We start from the raw sequence: 16781 nt of genomic DNA, 5'->3' as shown, positions 1-16781 counted from the left end.
GTATAAAGACTAAATCAACCAATAGGTATATTTTTACCTTAGGTGGAGTAACTCTATCATGGAAATCTTCAAAATAGACGTATATAGCACGTTCTACTATAAAATCAAAGTTTATAGTTCTTGATAAAGCAAGAGAAGAAGCTGAATGGCTTTCAAAGTTTTCTTGAAGATATTCCATTGTGGCCAAAGCCTATAAGTGCTATATGTATTTATTGTGACAATTTAGCGGCTTCTATGAGAGCCAAGAACAATGTCTATAATGGCAAGTCATAACATATTAGATGCATGCATAATTCAATAAGGCAATTGCTCTCTAATGGAATAATTTTCATTGATTATGAGAAATCAAAAGAAAATATTGCAAATTCTTTGACGAAAGGATTTTCAAGAGAGCAAGTCACATATACTTTGAGGGAAATGGGCTAAAGCCTACGAAGTGAGTTATCTGGTGGTAGTCTGATCTAGTTGACTAGAGATCCCAAGATCTAAATTCAATAGGCAAACTAGCTGGATAATTCATAGTGGACACACTAAGAAACTTATAGTTTCTTCCCATTTCTGTGATGTTCTAAAGTGTGTGATTTGTTGATGTTCAGGTTATGTTGATATCTTGTTTTACAAGAAGAGTAATGACAGAATACTCTTAATCAATATTACCTATATGAGAGTAGAAGTAGGATCGCTTCTATGAGAACTTTTCAAAATGGCTTATGTTCTCTAAAAATCTCTTGAATTCGGGATTTGTCTAAGACAAAAAATGGATACAAACATATAGAATTCAAAGATACAAGATCAATTGTGTGTGATTTCTATTTTTTCAATTCACCAATGAGAAAGACAGTTCTGGAGCCCGATCTCACTATTTCTTTAGTAAATTCGATGATATTCACTAATGAAGGTTCAAGTTTAGAAGACACCTCTCCTGATGCATAACTTGTTTGTTTGCTCTCAACGAATTTTCTTGATTTTTCTCACTTTCTTTCATGTAGAGGATTGTTGGAATTCTATAGTGAAAGAAAGTGCAACATTTGAATATTGAAACATAAACAAATGAATTTAATTATGTAGATTAAATTCAAAGTTAGAAACTTTCAAATTTGATTGAAAATCAAATTAAGATGAAGTTTCATGTACAAAATTAATATGTATGAAAGTTAAATTTGTAGTTTCTTCAATTTGAATGAGTTATGTTTGATTATTGTCAAGTAACAACACAATTGAGTTAAATTTGACAAATATTTTGATTTTTGTATTTATTTCATTTATCTTGTATTTTGGAGAGTAACTTGAGTTGTTAGCCTATAAATAACAACTTGTTTCTTCATCTATAGCATCCCATTCCAAATTGAAGAGTTCTATCATTCTTTATTTCTTTCTCTTGTTCTTGAGTTGAGTTGAGAACAAGTGTCCAAGAGTTCTACCAAATCTGAGTAGTTCGAGGATGTCCGAGTAGTTCGAGGTTGTAGTTCTACCGGAATTAGTCGTTGTATCCCGCTGAGACAACTGCTATAGTATGCTTGTAGCTCGTGCAGAGCCAATAATTGTCTTTAGGACAATGCTTACCAGAAACGTGACTCGACTACATTTTGAGGTTCTTTCAAGTTTTTGATTATTTCCATATTTCTTGTTACATCATCTAGCATAAGTTTACGTTTGATTACTATACATTGAATATACTGTTTTTAGTTAAGTTATAATCAATTTACTAGTATATTCAGTCCTATACTCAATTTTTCCAACCCTCTTTTCTTTAAGAATTTAAAACTATATATATTTATATTTCATTACATTGCTTCTATCTATCTTCCATAACCAATTTCATGTATGATGTGAGCGGGACCTTTGCTTTGAACCCTTCAACCGAAAAACTGAGGCATTATTTTCTTCAAAAAGGAAGGTTAAAATTCGGCTTCACCAGACTCCCCCAGTTCGCACTATATTTGAAATTTGTTCTGTTTTTTCTTTATTTGTTAATTTCATTGGTAATTGCTTGAAAAACCACTATCAGTTTTTGAGACTGAGTTTCACTGGAAAGGGAATTCGTGGGGATTTTCCGCCATTGGATGTACCTTCTTCTCAGAATTGTCGAGTTGTTGGTTCAGACTAAAGGGTCGATCTGGTTTAGATATTTCTCCTTAATCCCCCAAAAGAGCTTGGGAAATCAATGTGCTTTACAAGGCTCAGTTTCTGTTACTTGTTTCTCATATAGTCTGTTCCGGTTGAATGCTAGGGGGTTTGCCTTACAGAATTAATCATTCTCCATTTCTGCATATGGGGTCAGCACAATTAGAATTCTGAAGGCCGAGTGAATGGGGATTTAGTTTGCATAATCGATTTGGAACCCTAGAAAGTTCCGTAATATGCAGGGTTCATCTAGCTCAATGGCCCAGCCGGAGGTCATTCTTGACTGGCTTCAGAAGGAAATGGGGTATCGGCCATTAGGTTCATATAGCGCATCAAGTAAATCGCAGTTGCCATCGGTCGATGCCTTTCGCAAGGTTTGTCGAGGAAATATGATACCCATTTGGAATTTTTTGATAACTCGTGTTAAATCGGAGAAGACGGTGGAGAACATTAGGAGGAACATAATGGTGCATGGTGGTGGTGGTGGAGCAGGCGAGAGCAGTAGTGGAGGGTCGGCTACTTCGGGGAAAGAAGAGGGCAGGGTGAAAGGTAGGAGGAAGGATAAAGTGGTTACAGAGAGCCCAAGTGTGGTTGAGACTCGAGAAGTGGCATTGCAGGAGAGGGAATTGGCGGCCAAGGAGGTGGAGAGACTGAGGAATGCTGTTAAAAGGCAAAGGAAGGATCTAAAGGCCAGAATGTTGGAAGTATCTAGAGAGGAGGCTGAGCGCAAAAGGATGCTTGATGAGCGAGCAAATTACAGGTTTGGTTACTGCTTTTCTTTCTCTCTGCTTAAGGAACTATGGGGCATTTCTTTGTTCTCCTTTGTTGACATGCATGTTTTAATTTCAAGAGCTAACAGATGGCCTTGGTCTCATATCTCTGAGGGTGGGCATGGAGACTTCCTTTGTCCGTTTCTTAGTATTTGGTCATGTCCACTTTGAATTCAGTGTAGTTCTACTCAAAGCAACTGATATTTCCTACCTTTATTATCTATTCGATGCAGACTGTGGTACTTACTTTAGTTAATGTATGATTTACTACTGCATGAATTTGGATGAATGGAATCCTTCTCTTCATCTCAAGTTATCGTTATTACGTGTGGTTTGGTGGCCACAGTATAGTTTTTGGTCGTCTTTTATTGGTAAATTGAACAAACGTGCAACTCTTTAAGCTGTCTATTTGGATTGGCTTCGTCATGTTATGGCTTGTTGAATCATTAGAAATTTATGTCTGGATTGGTCAATGGGGATCTCTTGGAAGTCTAAGTTATGGAAGTTCTGGTCCATCTTTTGCTTCGGCTTCATGAAGGGTTTGTTGAGATACTCATCCTTGTGACTGAAAATGTGTTGGTCATGTACAACTGTCGCTCACCTTTTCGCTCCTGGACTTTGTATCTCAAACTCTTTGGCCAAATGATGGCACATTATTAGAATATGCTCATAGTTTTAGTAAATCAAGTATGATAGATTTCTAAACAGTGTTTGGATCGGAACTTTATGGATAAGGTCCTCGAGATGGAAAGCTTTGTATACAAATGGAGGTTGTGGATTCGAAGTTGCATAGGAATGGTCAAGTATTCTGTACACATCAATGGAAGACCTAGGGAAAGGATGTAAGTTACGAGAGGCCTTAGGTAGGGTGATTCTCTTTCTCCTTTTCTCTTCTTGCTAGTGTTAGATATTCTTAGCAAGAATTTCTCCAGAATCATCATAGCAATGAAATGTTCCTAATTAAAAAAAATATATATATATATATATAATAATAATAAAAATAAATAAATAAATAAATAAAAAAAGAAAGGAAGAAAGAAGAATGTCTTGAGAAGGGTGGAGGGCAGTATTATTGAGGGCTTTGAAGTGGGGAAGGATAGAGTGTCTCTCTCATCTTCAATTTGCTGATGATACTACTTTCTTTTGCTTTGGCAAGGAGAAGTCCTTCCTTATTTAAGCCATATCTTAGGCTTTTTCAAGACCATGTCGGGGATTAAGATCAATAATGAAAAGTGCCAAATTTTGGATTTAAATTGTGATTTCGGTAAGGTGGGTAGATGGCACGATGAGATCGAGTCTTTCTTTTCATCCTATCTTGGTCTCTCTCTTAGCCATAATTCGAAAACTCTTCCTTTTTGAGTTCTTGTTGTGGAGAAGTTGTATAAGAGACTTGCTACCTGGAAGAGGGTTTTTTTCCCCTCCTCTTCAGGGGTGGTAAAATGATTCTCATTTGTTGAGCGGTTATCTCTATTTATTTCTTCTCCCTCTTTATAGCCCCTTCTTTTGTTTATGAAATCTTAGAGAAGCTTATGAAGGACTTTTGGTGGGAAAGGGTTGAAGAGGGGAGGAACGTGCATCTAGTGAGTTGGGAGATGGTGGGAAGACGACGAACCTTGGGGGCTTGAATTAGCGGATGTAAGGACTCACAACAAAGTTCAGCTGAATTGCTTTAACAATTCCCTCTTGAGTCTAATGCCCTTTGACATAGGATTACAGTGAGTAAATAAAGTCAATCCATTTGAATCGATGTCGGGTAAGGTCAAAGACACTTATAGAAATCCTTGGAGTGACATTTCCAATGAGCTTTCTTCCTTTTTTGATATGGTCTTGTGTTTTGTGGCGATGGGAAGGAACTATTCTTTTGGGAGGATAAGTGAATGAGGGATGGACCTTGCTTGCTGCTCTACCTTTCCCTGTTTATATTATTTATCCTCTATGAAAAATTGTTCGATGGCTAAATTTATAAACCCCTCTTGGAATTCTTCCTCTTTTTGGCCTAGATTTTGTCATGGGTTATCTGATAGGGAAACGATAGACGTCTTGACTCTCTTATCTTTGAATGAGGAGTTTGAGCCAAGACTAAAAAGAGATGGAATATTCGTTATTGGAGTCCTAACCCCATTAAGGGTTTTCCTTGTGATTCGTTCTTTCAGCGTTTGTTGTATCCCTCTTCAACTGGTGAGTTTTTTTAGCCCCCCTCTCTCTGGTAGGTTAAATTTCAAATAATGTTCAATTCTTCATTTGGTAGGTCATACATGGAATAACACTTTAAACCAATCTCTAGAAAAATCTGTTAGATACTTTAGCACCTTGGAGAATGACACCCCAAAAGCTAGCAATTGGGGTGAGAGAGCCAAGCCACTTAAGTATCATATTGGTCATCCCATTCTAACCAATGTGGGATGAAGGCATCCCATACTACCTTGGTTCCTAACAAAATCTCAACTTTGATTGGGTCATTTTGTAGCATTCTCCGTCGAAAGGCTGAATAAGATCTTAATAATAATTTTTGGAGCTGTAACTTTGCTCGGATTGTTTGGAGTCTCTTTTTTGACGTGTTAGGCTTTTATAGTTTGCTAGACACAGAAGCTATAAAGAGACGATCGAGGAGTTCCTTCTCCAGGAGGTTTATGTGACAAGTGGGAATTTGTGCTGTGTTGTGGAGTTTATGAAGTGGGAGGAATAATAGGACCTCTAGAGGGATGAAGATGGATCTTAGTGATGTTTGGTTCCTTATTAGATTCTGTGTTTCTTTTGAGCGTTGACAAAGTTTTTTTTTTGTAATCATTATTTAGGTCTTATTTTTTTCTTGATTGGAGCCGCTTTCTTCGGTTGGCTTTTCTTTTATAGGCTTGGTTTTTTGGATGCTTATATATTCTTTCATTTTTTTTTCCAATGAAAGTTCTGTTTATTATAAAAGGAAAAACAATGTATTCATTGTTTCCTTAAATGAATTTCACCCCCTTATATTCCCCTCTTGTTTATGCTAGGACATTTTGCAGAACTAGTACCCTATCTCGATAGGGATAAAGAAAGGTTAAAGGCTTCCTCACACTAGTGGAGACTAGAAGATAGTTTTTAGCTTTGGAAACATTAATGTCTGGGATCCTGACAGTTTCACATTGGCGTTGTTTCAAGAAAATTGGGACTTGACGAAGGGTGGTTTACATAATGTGTTTCAATGATTCTATGAGGCATTATTCATCCAATCATATGAACAAGACTGCTATTTTTCTTATCATGAGAAGGAGAGCACTGAGAGAATGTAGGCCTTCAGACCTGTTAGCCTTGTTGTTGTCCTAAATAATATCATTTCTAAGGGTCTAGCAAAAAGATTTAGGAAATTCTTCCATAGCACTATGTCAGAGTACTAGGTACCCTTCTTGAGTGAGACAAATTCTATATGATGTTTCTATTGCAAATGAGGCAATCAGAGATTATAAACTTTGCAAGTTGGAGGGTTTTGTATTTAAGATTAATTTTGAATTTTTGAGCAAGCTTATGAACATATCGATCAGGGGGTTCATGGATAAAGTTGTGGAATGAAAGGTGCAAGGCAGGGAAATCCCTCATCCCTTCTCTTCCTTGTGGTTGTTGATGTCTTTTGTTGGCTGGTGGCATTCGGGGTGGATAAGGATTTGATTGAGGGTTTTCATGTTGGTTGCTAGGTAGCTTTTTGTCTCCCAAAATGTCTGATGATACAACATTCTTTTGTTTGGACAAGAAAGATTCTTTTGGTAATCTAACTTCGACTATGACAGTGATGGAGATCATCTCAGGGGTTAACATTAATGGGGACAGGATTCTCTTTGTGATATTAATTGAGTTCTCTAAGCTTGAGAGTTGAGCTTTCCTAGGAGGTGCTGAGATTGGTTCTTTTCGTTTGAATTATTTGGGTCTTTCTTTGAGAAACTGTCCTAGCTATTTGTCATTTCAGAACCTAGTAAAAGAGAAGGTTAAAAATATCTTTCATTGAGGAAGAATACTTTCTTTCCAAATGGTGGGAGTTTAACACTTATCTAGTCAATTTTGAATGGATACGAGTTCCAACTTGTTTCATGTCTTTATCTATAATTTCTTCCTCCATGTGTTCTTGGAGAAAAAATGATAAAGGCTTTCTGATGTGGTAGGACTAGAGTAAATTAAGATATCTTGGTTAAATCCTTAATTGGTTAAGATTAAGATTAGTTTTCTTGATTGATTAGGATTATGATTAGTTTCCTTAATTTATTAGGATTAGGATTTGGTTTCTCTCCTTTTATCTTTTAGGCTACATCACTTTCTTATGGGGAGGCATCGAGGAGGGTGGAAGACTTGACTTGGTCAATTGAGAGACTATCCCAATCGTTTATTCGGAGAGTTGAACATAGGTAATTTGAAACTTCAGAATGACACCTTTCCTGCAAAATGGTCCTCTTGCTAATGAGTGAGTCTATAAGTCATAGGATCAGAGGCACTTTCTAGATACTTTGAAATTTTCTAGCTTTGTGAGGTTCATTTTTGGGGATGCTTTGATGATTTGATTACAGGAGGATTGTTAGCTGGGGAATAATCTCCTTGACTTTGTTCCATCGCCTTTACCATTTGTCCTCTTGCTCTAGGTTTGCTTTGGTGGCTTTTTCCTTATGCTTTTAGAGGCTTTCCCCTCGTGTAATTTTGGTATGGGGTGCCTTTTATCCGGTTGAACCTTCAAATGTTTTTCTTTTTCTTTTTTTTTTTGGTGCACTCTTAGCTGGTTGATTGTACCTTGCCTAGGGATCACGGATATTCGTTTTGGGTCCCTTTATTTGTCTGAAGCTTTCCTATCACATGTTTTTCCCTTTTTCTATATAAGTCGTACCGTTTACTCCTTTGCTAGTCTCATCACTTTTGAAAGGTGTTTTTAACTGCATATGGCTGTTTACAAGTTGTGTTGGGTTGTGATGGAAGAGGTGTTATTTCATTCCTATTTTGTGATAGGGGGTTGCTCTTTGGCATGCAACTTTCCTTTCAATCGTATGAAATATTTGGCTTGACATACATATTGGCATTTTAAGAGGTGGGGAGAGGTCTTGGCCAGGCCTTGGCTAGGTTCAACTTCTTCCTTTGGGTCTCTACCACCAAGGATTTTAGTAATTATCCTTTACCGTTTATTCTTTTGAACTGAACTCCTGATAATTTTTTAATGTAAATTTTTCTTTTGCTCCTTTCGTCTCAAGCTTTCTTTTCTGTAGCACCACTGTGTGTTCTTTCATTTTCTTTCACTGAAAGCTGTTTTTTCTGATGAAAGTTAGTTTATTTGAGTGTATCTGACAAAAAAAAAAGGGATTTTTTTTTTATGTTAGGTCAATTGTATTCCTTGATGTAACCTACTGATTGTGCAGGCATAAACAAGTGATGTTGGAAGCTTATGACCAACAGTGTGATGAAGCAGAAAAAATATTTGAAGAGTACCATAAACGTCTACGGTTTTATGTGAATCAAGCAAGAGAGGCTCAAAGGTCAAGTGTGGATTCTTCCATTGAAATGATTAATAACTTTAGTGCAAATATTGAGAGAGAAGCTGTTTATTCAACTGTTAAAGGAAGTAAGTCAGCAGATGATGTGATTCTTATTGAGACTACTCGAGAGAGAAATATCAGAAAGGCATGCGAATCTCTTGCATCCCTTATGATTGAAAAGATACGATCTTCTTTTCCTGCCTATGAAGGCAATGGTATTCATTTTAATTCACAATTAGAAGCATCCAAATTGGGTATTGATTTTGACGGGGAAGTACCTGATGAGGTTAGAACTGTCATTGTTAATTGTCTGAAGTATCCTCCCCAACTGCTTCAGGCAATTACATCATACACACTACGGCTTAAAACTCTAGTATCTAGAGAGGTCGAGAAATTTGATGTCAGAGCTGATGCCGAAACCTTAAGGTAACCATTTTCTTATTGGATTACTCTTCTTTATTTTAGGTTGACAGGTTGATTACTTTTGTATTCCAGTCTCTCTCTTTCTCTATTTTTTTGGTTGTTATTTTAGTTAGATGTAACTGTCAAGTGTGTGCGTGCTTTTAATTTCAAATTTACACAATAAAATGTGATTATCTTTAAAGATTGGACTAGGCTCTGTTTTTCTTTAAATCAAAATATTAGGCCAGGGCAATTTTACTTTTTGGTAACTTTACAGACATTATCAGTAAACAGAGTATGATCTAAACAACTGGATTATTCATAGATTGCTACTTTTTTTTTTTTTTTCCCTTGGAAAGGAAAAGCAATTTTCATTGAATTAATGAAAAGAGACAAAGTCTCGAAGTACTCCTAAGGAACAGGAGGTGCATCTGGACATCTCAACTAGGTTGACACCCCTCTAGCGCCCTCATCACATCCAAACAATAATCAATCTTTATGGAACAAAAGAAAAGAAAGGAAAATATAAGAAAGCAAAACAGGACAATACAACTCAAACTCTAAACTTAACATAATACATAGATTGCTACTTATTCAAAGTTGGGTGCGGAGAAAGAATCAGATTCTAGGGTTACCAGGAATTAAAATCGGTGTTTTTATTAAAATGAAGAAAGATTATAATAGATGAGAAAAGAATTCGAGACTTTTCCTGCTCTCCTAATTCCAATCTACTCAGCTTTGTTTTGCTGCAGTGTTTCTAGAATAACAGTAAAGAAGCCACTTTCATACTTCTTTCTGGTCTTTTAGCATCAAAGATGTATTCAAGGTCTTGTTGTCTGATGTGGTTGAAGCCCTGCTTTGAGAGATTGGGGTAGATATAAATCTAAGAATTATGTAAAAGAAGTGTGTAGGAAAGAAAAAAGTTCGGCTCTTAGCTAGATTTTTGGCCTTTAAGTCTAGATTGTTTTGTTGTTACAGTGCCTTTGTGATTTTAGTCAATTTTTATGTAAACTGATGTCCTTAAGTAGATAACATATCTACCATCTTCTGTAATATTCTCTTCTTATGATATGCTATTTCTTATCTAAAAAATAACTGTAATCATAAAGTTGAGGTGGTTCTGGCATACTTGACTTAACCTGGAAGGCTAGCTTCAATATCTCTTGGGCTCATCTATTTAGGATAAAAATATTTCACACCTTCGCCAACTATCTGGTGCTGAGAAGTGATAAGTGAAGTACACTTTCATTTTTGTGACCAAAAAATTGGATGATTTCTGAGTATGATAAATAAACCTAGGTTTAATTTTATCTTTTGTCGCCATATTTTCAAGTTTGGTTCGATTTTGTCACTAAGAGTTTAAATCTACTGATCTGGGTAGTCCTGGCTAAGTGGCCATTAATGGATTTAAAAATATTGTTGATTACATCATTATCACATTATTCTTACTTTTGTTTATTTATTTACCGTTAGATTACCCCACTCATGAACTGCATGGATAAGGATAATCAAGATTAATAAATGAAAATACTTAAAAAAAAATGGAAGTACAAAGAAGAAATTGAAACTCCATTGGATTGGGGGTCCCGCTTTCCACTTCTTTCATAATTTTATACATCAATAAAATTGTTTCTAATTAAAAAAAAAAATTGAATTTTTTAACATTACAAAGATGAAATATGTGCAAATAGGATATTATAGAGACCAAAAATACGGGTTAACCATAAACTTAACGGTTTAACATATGCATGTGTGACATTATGTATGAGGTACCTGTTTCTTTGTAGTTTCAAATTAATAACTCTGTTTGAATAATTATCAGATACAAGTATGAGAACAATAGAGTTACGGATGTCTCATCTTCTGATGTCAACTCACCGCTTCACTATGAACTGTATGGTAATGGCAAGATAGGGGTTGACGTACCTTCTAAAGGAACACAGAATCAACTTCTTGAAAGACAGGTTCTATTCTTTTTCAGTTAGAGCTTCCATACCGCACTACTATAGTTTGTAAAACTATCTGGTTTACGATTGTTCAACAATTTCTCTGCCTACTTTTATTTGGACTTTGGTTTTCTCTTATTGAATATGATTTCATATTATAGTTTGTAGTCTCTTTTTTATGTGTCTCTGAGGTTTATTGATATCTACGAACAAATTTTCCATAGAAAGCCCACGTGCAACAATTTTTGGCCACTGAAGATGCATTGAACAAAGCTGCAGAAGCTAGGGACATGTGTCAAAAGCTATTAAATCGGTTACATGGTAGTAGTGATGTAATTTCTTCTCATTCCCTTGGTGTTGGAGGGACGTCACAAAATGTTGGAGGTCTTAGACAATTTGAGGTAATTCTACAATCTGCTTGTCGGAAAAAAATAGCCTGTGAACCACGAATAGAAATTTGATCATAATACTTCCTAACTTTTACATGGTCTGGCAATTGAAGCTTTGGATTCTCTATATTTTTCTATTCTGAATAATATTTGGTCGAGAGCTATTTCTAAATTTTTTTAAAACTTTGAAATATTTGTTCTTGAAAAAGAAAAAACCAACTATTCTCAAGGCTGGTTTTTCTTGATGCAGTTGGAAGTTTGGGCTAAAGAGAGAGAACTTGCTGGTTTGAGGGCTAGCTTGAATACACTAATGTCAGAAATACAACGCTTGAATAAGTTCTGTGCGGAAAGAAAAGAAGCTGAAGATTCTTTGAGAAAGAAGTGGAAGAAGATAGAGGAGTTTGATGCACGCAGATCTGAACTTGAAACTATATATACTGCTCTTCTAAAGGCTAATACAGTAAGGAGTCTTATATTCTCTGTAAAGTTGCATATCATTCGATCTTTTTTTTTTTTTTTTTTTCCTTCTTTTCTCCAATTTCCATTGTATAGGCCATGTTGGTAACACCACTTGGCTGTATTGTATATCTCAATCTTGTAGGATGCTGCAATATTCTGGAATCAGCAGCCTTTAGCTGCAAGAGAGTATGCTTCAAGCACCATCATCCCTGCATGCGTCATTGTCTCTGATATTTCAAATAGTGCAAAAGAGCTTATTGATAATGAAGTTTCAGCCTTTTATAGAAGTCCTGATAATACCATTTTCATGCTTCCATCAACTCCACAGGTTCATCAACTAATTTAATAGACTTTATGATATGCTCTGATTTTGCTAATAATTAATAGCATATTATTTTTATGAAATTCTATCATGCATCAACCACTTTGATTATTTCATAACAGGCACTGTTAGAATCCATGGGTGTAAATGTAACTTTAGGACCTGATGCCGTTGCTGCTGCAGAGAAGAATGCTGCCATATTGACTGCAAAAGCCGGTGCCAGGGACCCATCAGCAATACCTTCTATATGTCGTGTTTCTGCCGCCCTTCAATATCCAGCTGGTGAGGGTCCTTCTAAGAAATAGAGCAGTATAATCACCTTAAGGGTTATGAATTCTCATTTGACATGTCGACATTTTCATCGATATTTCTACATCTCTATTGGTTTGACATCAACAACATTTCCTATATATTGCAAAAAGATCAATGATACATAAAAACAAAGCAACAAAATATTACTAAAGTGAATTTAATGTAAAGAAGCATTTTAGTTTATTGAGAACATGTAAATATTTATTTATTGATTTAATTATAGAGTTTTTTTTAAGAATTTTTTCTGAAATATCTATTGGCATCGACATTTTATCAATATTTCCATCAACATTTTCATAAGATTGAGATCTGACATTTCCATGTCAAACCTTCTCATGAAAGTGCTACTTTTCCTCGTGCTTAGTATTGGTATTTGACATTTGAAAAACTTGCCAAAAGTATTTGGTTTATGTTTCTGATGATGCTTGCCAATGGTGAACAACTTAATCCATGAATATTGAATTAACAATAACTCGGGGAACAGATAAAGGGGAACACCACACCCCAAAATGTATTGACATGTGGGCATTGCTTGTAAGGCACCTGAAAAGTTGCTGAGTTTTCCTTTGGGGGTTACATTTTTGTGAGATTTTGAAACTGATTGTTTCAAAGTGGCAACTTTATATGTTGAATACTTTCTGTAGGTTTACCTTTGTTAGTATCATTTTAGCCCATCATTAAAGATGATGTTTATGGGGGCGTTTGGCCCATTAAGTGGAGTTAATACATAGGAGTTAGTAAGTTTTTGTTTAGGATGTAGAGTTGTAAGATTGAGTTTCTCGATAATTGCAAAAAGTAGATTAAGAGGGAAAGTTGAGTTACTAGATAAATGTGAAAAGTAGAGATAGATAAGAAGATGGAGTTCCTCGATAAATGTGAAAAGTAAAAAAACGATGGGAAGATGGAGTTGAGTTACTCGATAAATGTGCAAATTTCAATAGTGTTTACTATTGAAGTCAAGTTGTTTATGGGCCAAACGACCCCATTACTTGCAGCATTTGTAGTGTATGCTTTCTAACTGCTTGGATGGTGCGATGTATTTGGTGTCTGTTCATCTTTTCTTTACTTGAACTGAACTTAATGTGTACTTAGGTTTGGAGGGCTCAGATGCTAGTTTAGCATCAGTTTTGGAATCTCTGAAATTCTGCTTGAAACTTCGAGGTTCTGAGGCTAGTGTGTTGGAAGAGTTGGCTAAATCAATCAATTTGGTTCATATAAGGCAGGATCTAGTTGAAAGTGGCCATGCACTGCTAAAACATGCTCATCGAGCTCAGACGGAATATGAAAGGTAACGAAAATATGCTACCATGAGAAAATTTACACAACTGCAAGCATCCATTGTTGGGGCTTTTCTTCCTTTAAGATTCTTATGTCTGTCAAGATTTCAAGTTCCCCCATCTTTCCAGATGGTCTACTTTTGCTGCGGGATCTGCATTCAATATCTTCACAAATTAATTTCTGATCAGCTTGTTTCCTTTTTTCTTTCTTCTAAAAAATGTATTATATCTTCCTTCATAGCTTTGTCTTTCACCAGAATCACTTCCTTTTTCTCCTTTGAAATAGACTCTTTTTCTCACTTGATTAAGAAACAGGGAACTAATCCTGAATTCTTGTCACCTTCAACCATGAGACCTGGTTCTTTTTTTATTTTTTTATTATTTTTTCTGGCAATAATTCTCTCCATGCAGTAAAACGTCACTAATTCCTGCTTCAATTATTTTCTGGATTCTATTTCCGCTCTTTCCAGTTTTCCTCCTTTTTCATCTAGAACTGCTAAAATCTTTTCAGTCTCCTCTGATCAACTTTTTGAACTCCTGGTTTCCATCCATTAGTTGTTGAACCAAAATGTGGAAAGTCTCTAAACTATACTGCCAGATTGGTCAGAAAGTGATTCTAGACGCTCCCCTCCCAAGATCATGAATTCTGACAGCAGTCAAACCATTCCATAGAAACCAAGGAGCCCGAACGTTTTTCATCAGCAAGAGGAATTTCGTGGGGACCCAAATTTATCGGACAAGTAATTAAACATCATGCCCCAATCACTTCCTCCTACACATTGAACCCTCACACTATCAAAATCATTTTCCATACCAAGAATCCTTGCAAGTTAATTTAACATTTAACATTTGATTCATCAGTAAACTTTGTCAATTCATTTAGTTTTCATTCTTTTTGGAAAGGATATGGAACTTCATTTAGTTTTAATTTAGTTAACATTTTTTTTTTAAATTTTGTATGCTAGGACGACAAAATATTGCCTAAATTTGGCCACGGAGCAAGAGAAATCTATCACAGAGAAGTGGTTGCCTGAACTTAGAACTGCAGTGTTGAGTGCTCAGAAGAGTCTGGAAGATTGCAAATATGTCAGAGGATTGGTAAGTGACTCGATTGGTTATTTAAATCTGCAGTCTCTGTTTACTTGTTCTTACCTGTTTGTGCTGTACAGTATTCCTCATTCTTTATTTTCAGCTTGAATTTCATAACTTTCTCTATTTAGTATATGCACGTAGTCGTGTTGAGTTAGTTTCATTAGATGTGATTATTTTGGCCTTTAGAATTTGTTTCTGTTCAAATTTGCTTTGAAGCAACTTGCTATCAAATCACTTGACTTTACCTTTACCCAAGTTTATAGGGTCTGAACTCTCTGACCTGTGTTCATGAGCTGACTCATGGTGTTTGGCTATTTGTTTTTATTGTATGTCAGTCCCTTTGTTTTACGGAAAATAGCTACCATGAAGCTGGAGTCTTCCCCCTATGAAATTAGAATAGCTGCACTCTCTAAGTTTAACGTCAAATTGAAACTTGAAATTAACTATGTTTTAGTCCTTTTTTCTCATTTCACTCATCAATGAAATTCAATATATTTCTTCCTCAAATTTTCTTTGGTCAAATTGGAAATTGGTTTATTTGATATTTCACTGTTTGAAATACCAGCTTTTGGAATTCTTGCATTCTTATCTATTATTTGTTCACCTAATCTGAAGGGATTTATTAGTTTGAATTGTGGACGCACCCTAGTTTGCTAGTGAAGGTTTCTCACAATTTCTATCCACTGGATTTTCATAACGGCACATGATTTTCGATTTTAATGATTGACTAGTAGTATGTTGACGTCATTGTAATGGATATTGGACCATGGAAGTCTTTATCACTGTCGCCTTGTAAGTTTTTGTTTTAACCTATTCATATTTTCAAATCTTGAAACATGACCTGGTTGGTGATGCAGCTTGATGAGTGGTGGGAACAACCCGCATCCACTGTTGTTGATTGGGTCACTGTTGACGGGCAAAATGTTGCTGCTTGGCATAATCATGTCAAACAACTTCTTGCCTTTTATGACAAGGAGCTCTTGTAGTAGAAAAAGCATTGAATTATTGATTCAATTGAAGCTGAATTGGTCAGATCGTCCCGTTTGCTTGTAAATCTGTGTACCACTCAAGTTAAAATTTATAACCACGTAAACTGCAAGCAGGGTGTCTGGGAATGGTGGTGGGAAATCTTGTGTGATCTTAGCGTATACCACCAGGGTGAAGAGTGAAATGGTCAACATCTCGACGCTCAGCTAGAAGCCTAGAACGCCCTTCCTTCATTATAGAATCTCAATGTCATGTTTCTTCCAATATTGTGTTACAAGAGACGTGCAGTCAATGTATGGCTTGAGTTTTTGCTGCTCGTTTTGCCTGCTGCTTATTTTGTATGTAAGGTAGTGTGATTCTTTTCCATAGCATTTGTAATTCTACTCTGTGTGATTAATGGTCGTATTTTAGAGTTGGTTGGCTGTAGAAAGTAGAAACCTCCGTCTTTGGGGACTCATTCCAGTTTTTAACATGTTTACTCTTTGGAGTTTAACCACTGTTTAACACCGACTTCAAGGACGAACTCTTCCAAAACACCCTCTTTAGCAAATATATCTGATTACTTGTGAAGTTCTGTTGTGTTTTTGGATGTGATTTCATGATGCAGGTTAGCAGCTTTGCATTTTGGGCTAGCTTTATGAAGTGTGACGTCAAACCCGAATTATGTTGCAACTGTAAAATAGATCCGAATCACAAAGGCTAACTTTAGGGGTAGATGCAAGGTAACAATGGTTGTTGAAGCACGTGATGCTGAATTTGGCACTGAATTATCTATTTCTCACTTAACATTTGTGATTGACATGACAAATATGCAGACTTTTAAGTCTTAAAAGAAAGAACTCTTGTTATAGCTCTCAAATGGAATGTCAAATCTTTTGAATATTTTGCAAGGAGACGCTAACATGATTTTATTTATCAGAAATTTGGCAATTGACTGTTTGTTTATTAGCTTGCTCAACCTTGCAGCTACATTTGGAATGTTCTTGTAACTGGGTGTCCAGGTTCTAATGCTTATAGGTGTCTATTATTTGGTTCCAAGAAATGATAATTTCAACCCCTTGTTCATATTTAAAGTTCAATTGGATCAACTCAACATTGATTCCAAACAATTTTAACTGTGATTTTGATATTATTTTCATCTCTGTATTTTTCACTTCAGTTTTTGTATTTGAAACGCTCAACTTCAACTTAAAATCCAATAATTTTGGTTCTTCATCTTCA

At 35.9% G+C, this 16781-nt stretch overlaps 1 protein-coding gene across 1 annotated transcript; it reads left to right on the top strand.

Moving 5' to 3' along the window:
- The first annotated feature begins 1793 nt into the window (after nt 1-1793).
- Nucleotides 1794-16130, top strand: AUG5 (HAUS augmin-like complex subunit). Its single transcript, XM_039040069.2, has 10 exons — nt 1794-2884; nt 8258-8800; nt 10599-10740; nt 10947-11123; nt 11362-11571; nt 11713-11898; nt 12015-12174; nt 13297-13492; nt 14447-14579; nt 15431-16130. The coding sequence occupies exons 1-10, from the start codon at nt 2361-2363 to the stop codon at nt 15557-15559; spliced, it is 2400 nt and encodes a 799-aa protein (XP_038895997.2). The 5' UTR covers nt 1794-2360; the 3' UTR covers nt 15560-16130.
- The last annotated feature ends 651 nt before the right edge of the window (nt 16131-16781 follow it).

This window comes from Benincasa hispida, chromosome 1 (assembly GCF_027475165.1).
Source record: "Benincasa hispida cultivar pf3 chromosome 1, pf3_genome.v1.1, whole genome shotgun sequence".
Classification (NCBI taxonomy): Eukaryota; Viridiplantae; Streptophyta; class Magnoliopsida; order Cucurbitales; family Cucurbitaceae; genus Benincasa; species Benincasa hispida.
Note: the sequence above shows the minus strand (reverse complement) of the source record. Positions and strands in the feature narration are given on the sequence as shown.

What these genes read in the sequence shown, in the direction of transcription:
- AUG5 (XM_039040069.2), top strand. Translation starts at nt 2,361, where the DNA reads ATGCAGGGTTCATCTAGCTCAATGGCCCAGCCGGAGGTCATTCTTGAC. An exon ending in GCTGATGCCGAAACCTTAAG is followed by an intron (nt 8,801 to 10,598) that starts GTAACCATTTTC and finishes AATAATTATCAG; the next exon opens with ATACAAGTATGAGAACAATA. An exon ending in GCAAATATGTCAGAGGATTG is followed by an intron (nt 14,580 to 15,430) that starts GTAAGTGACTCG and finishes TTGGTGATGCAG; the next exon opens with CTTGATGAGTGGTGGGAACA.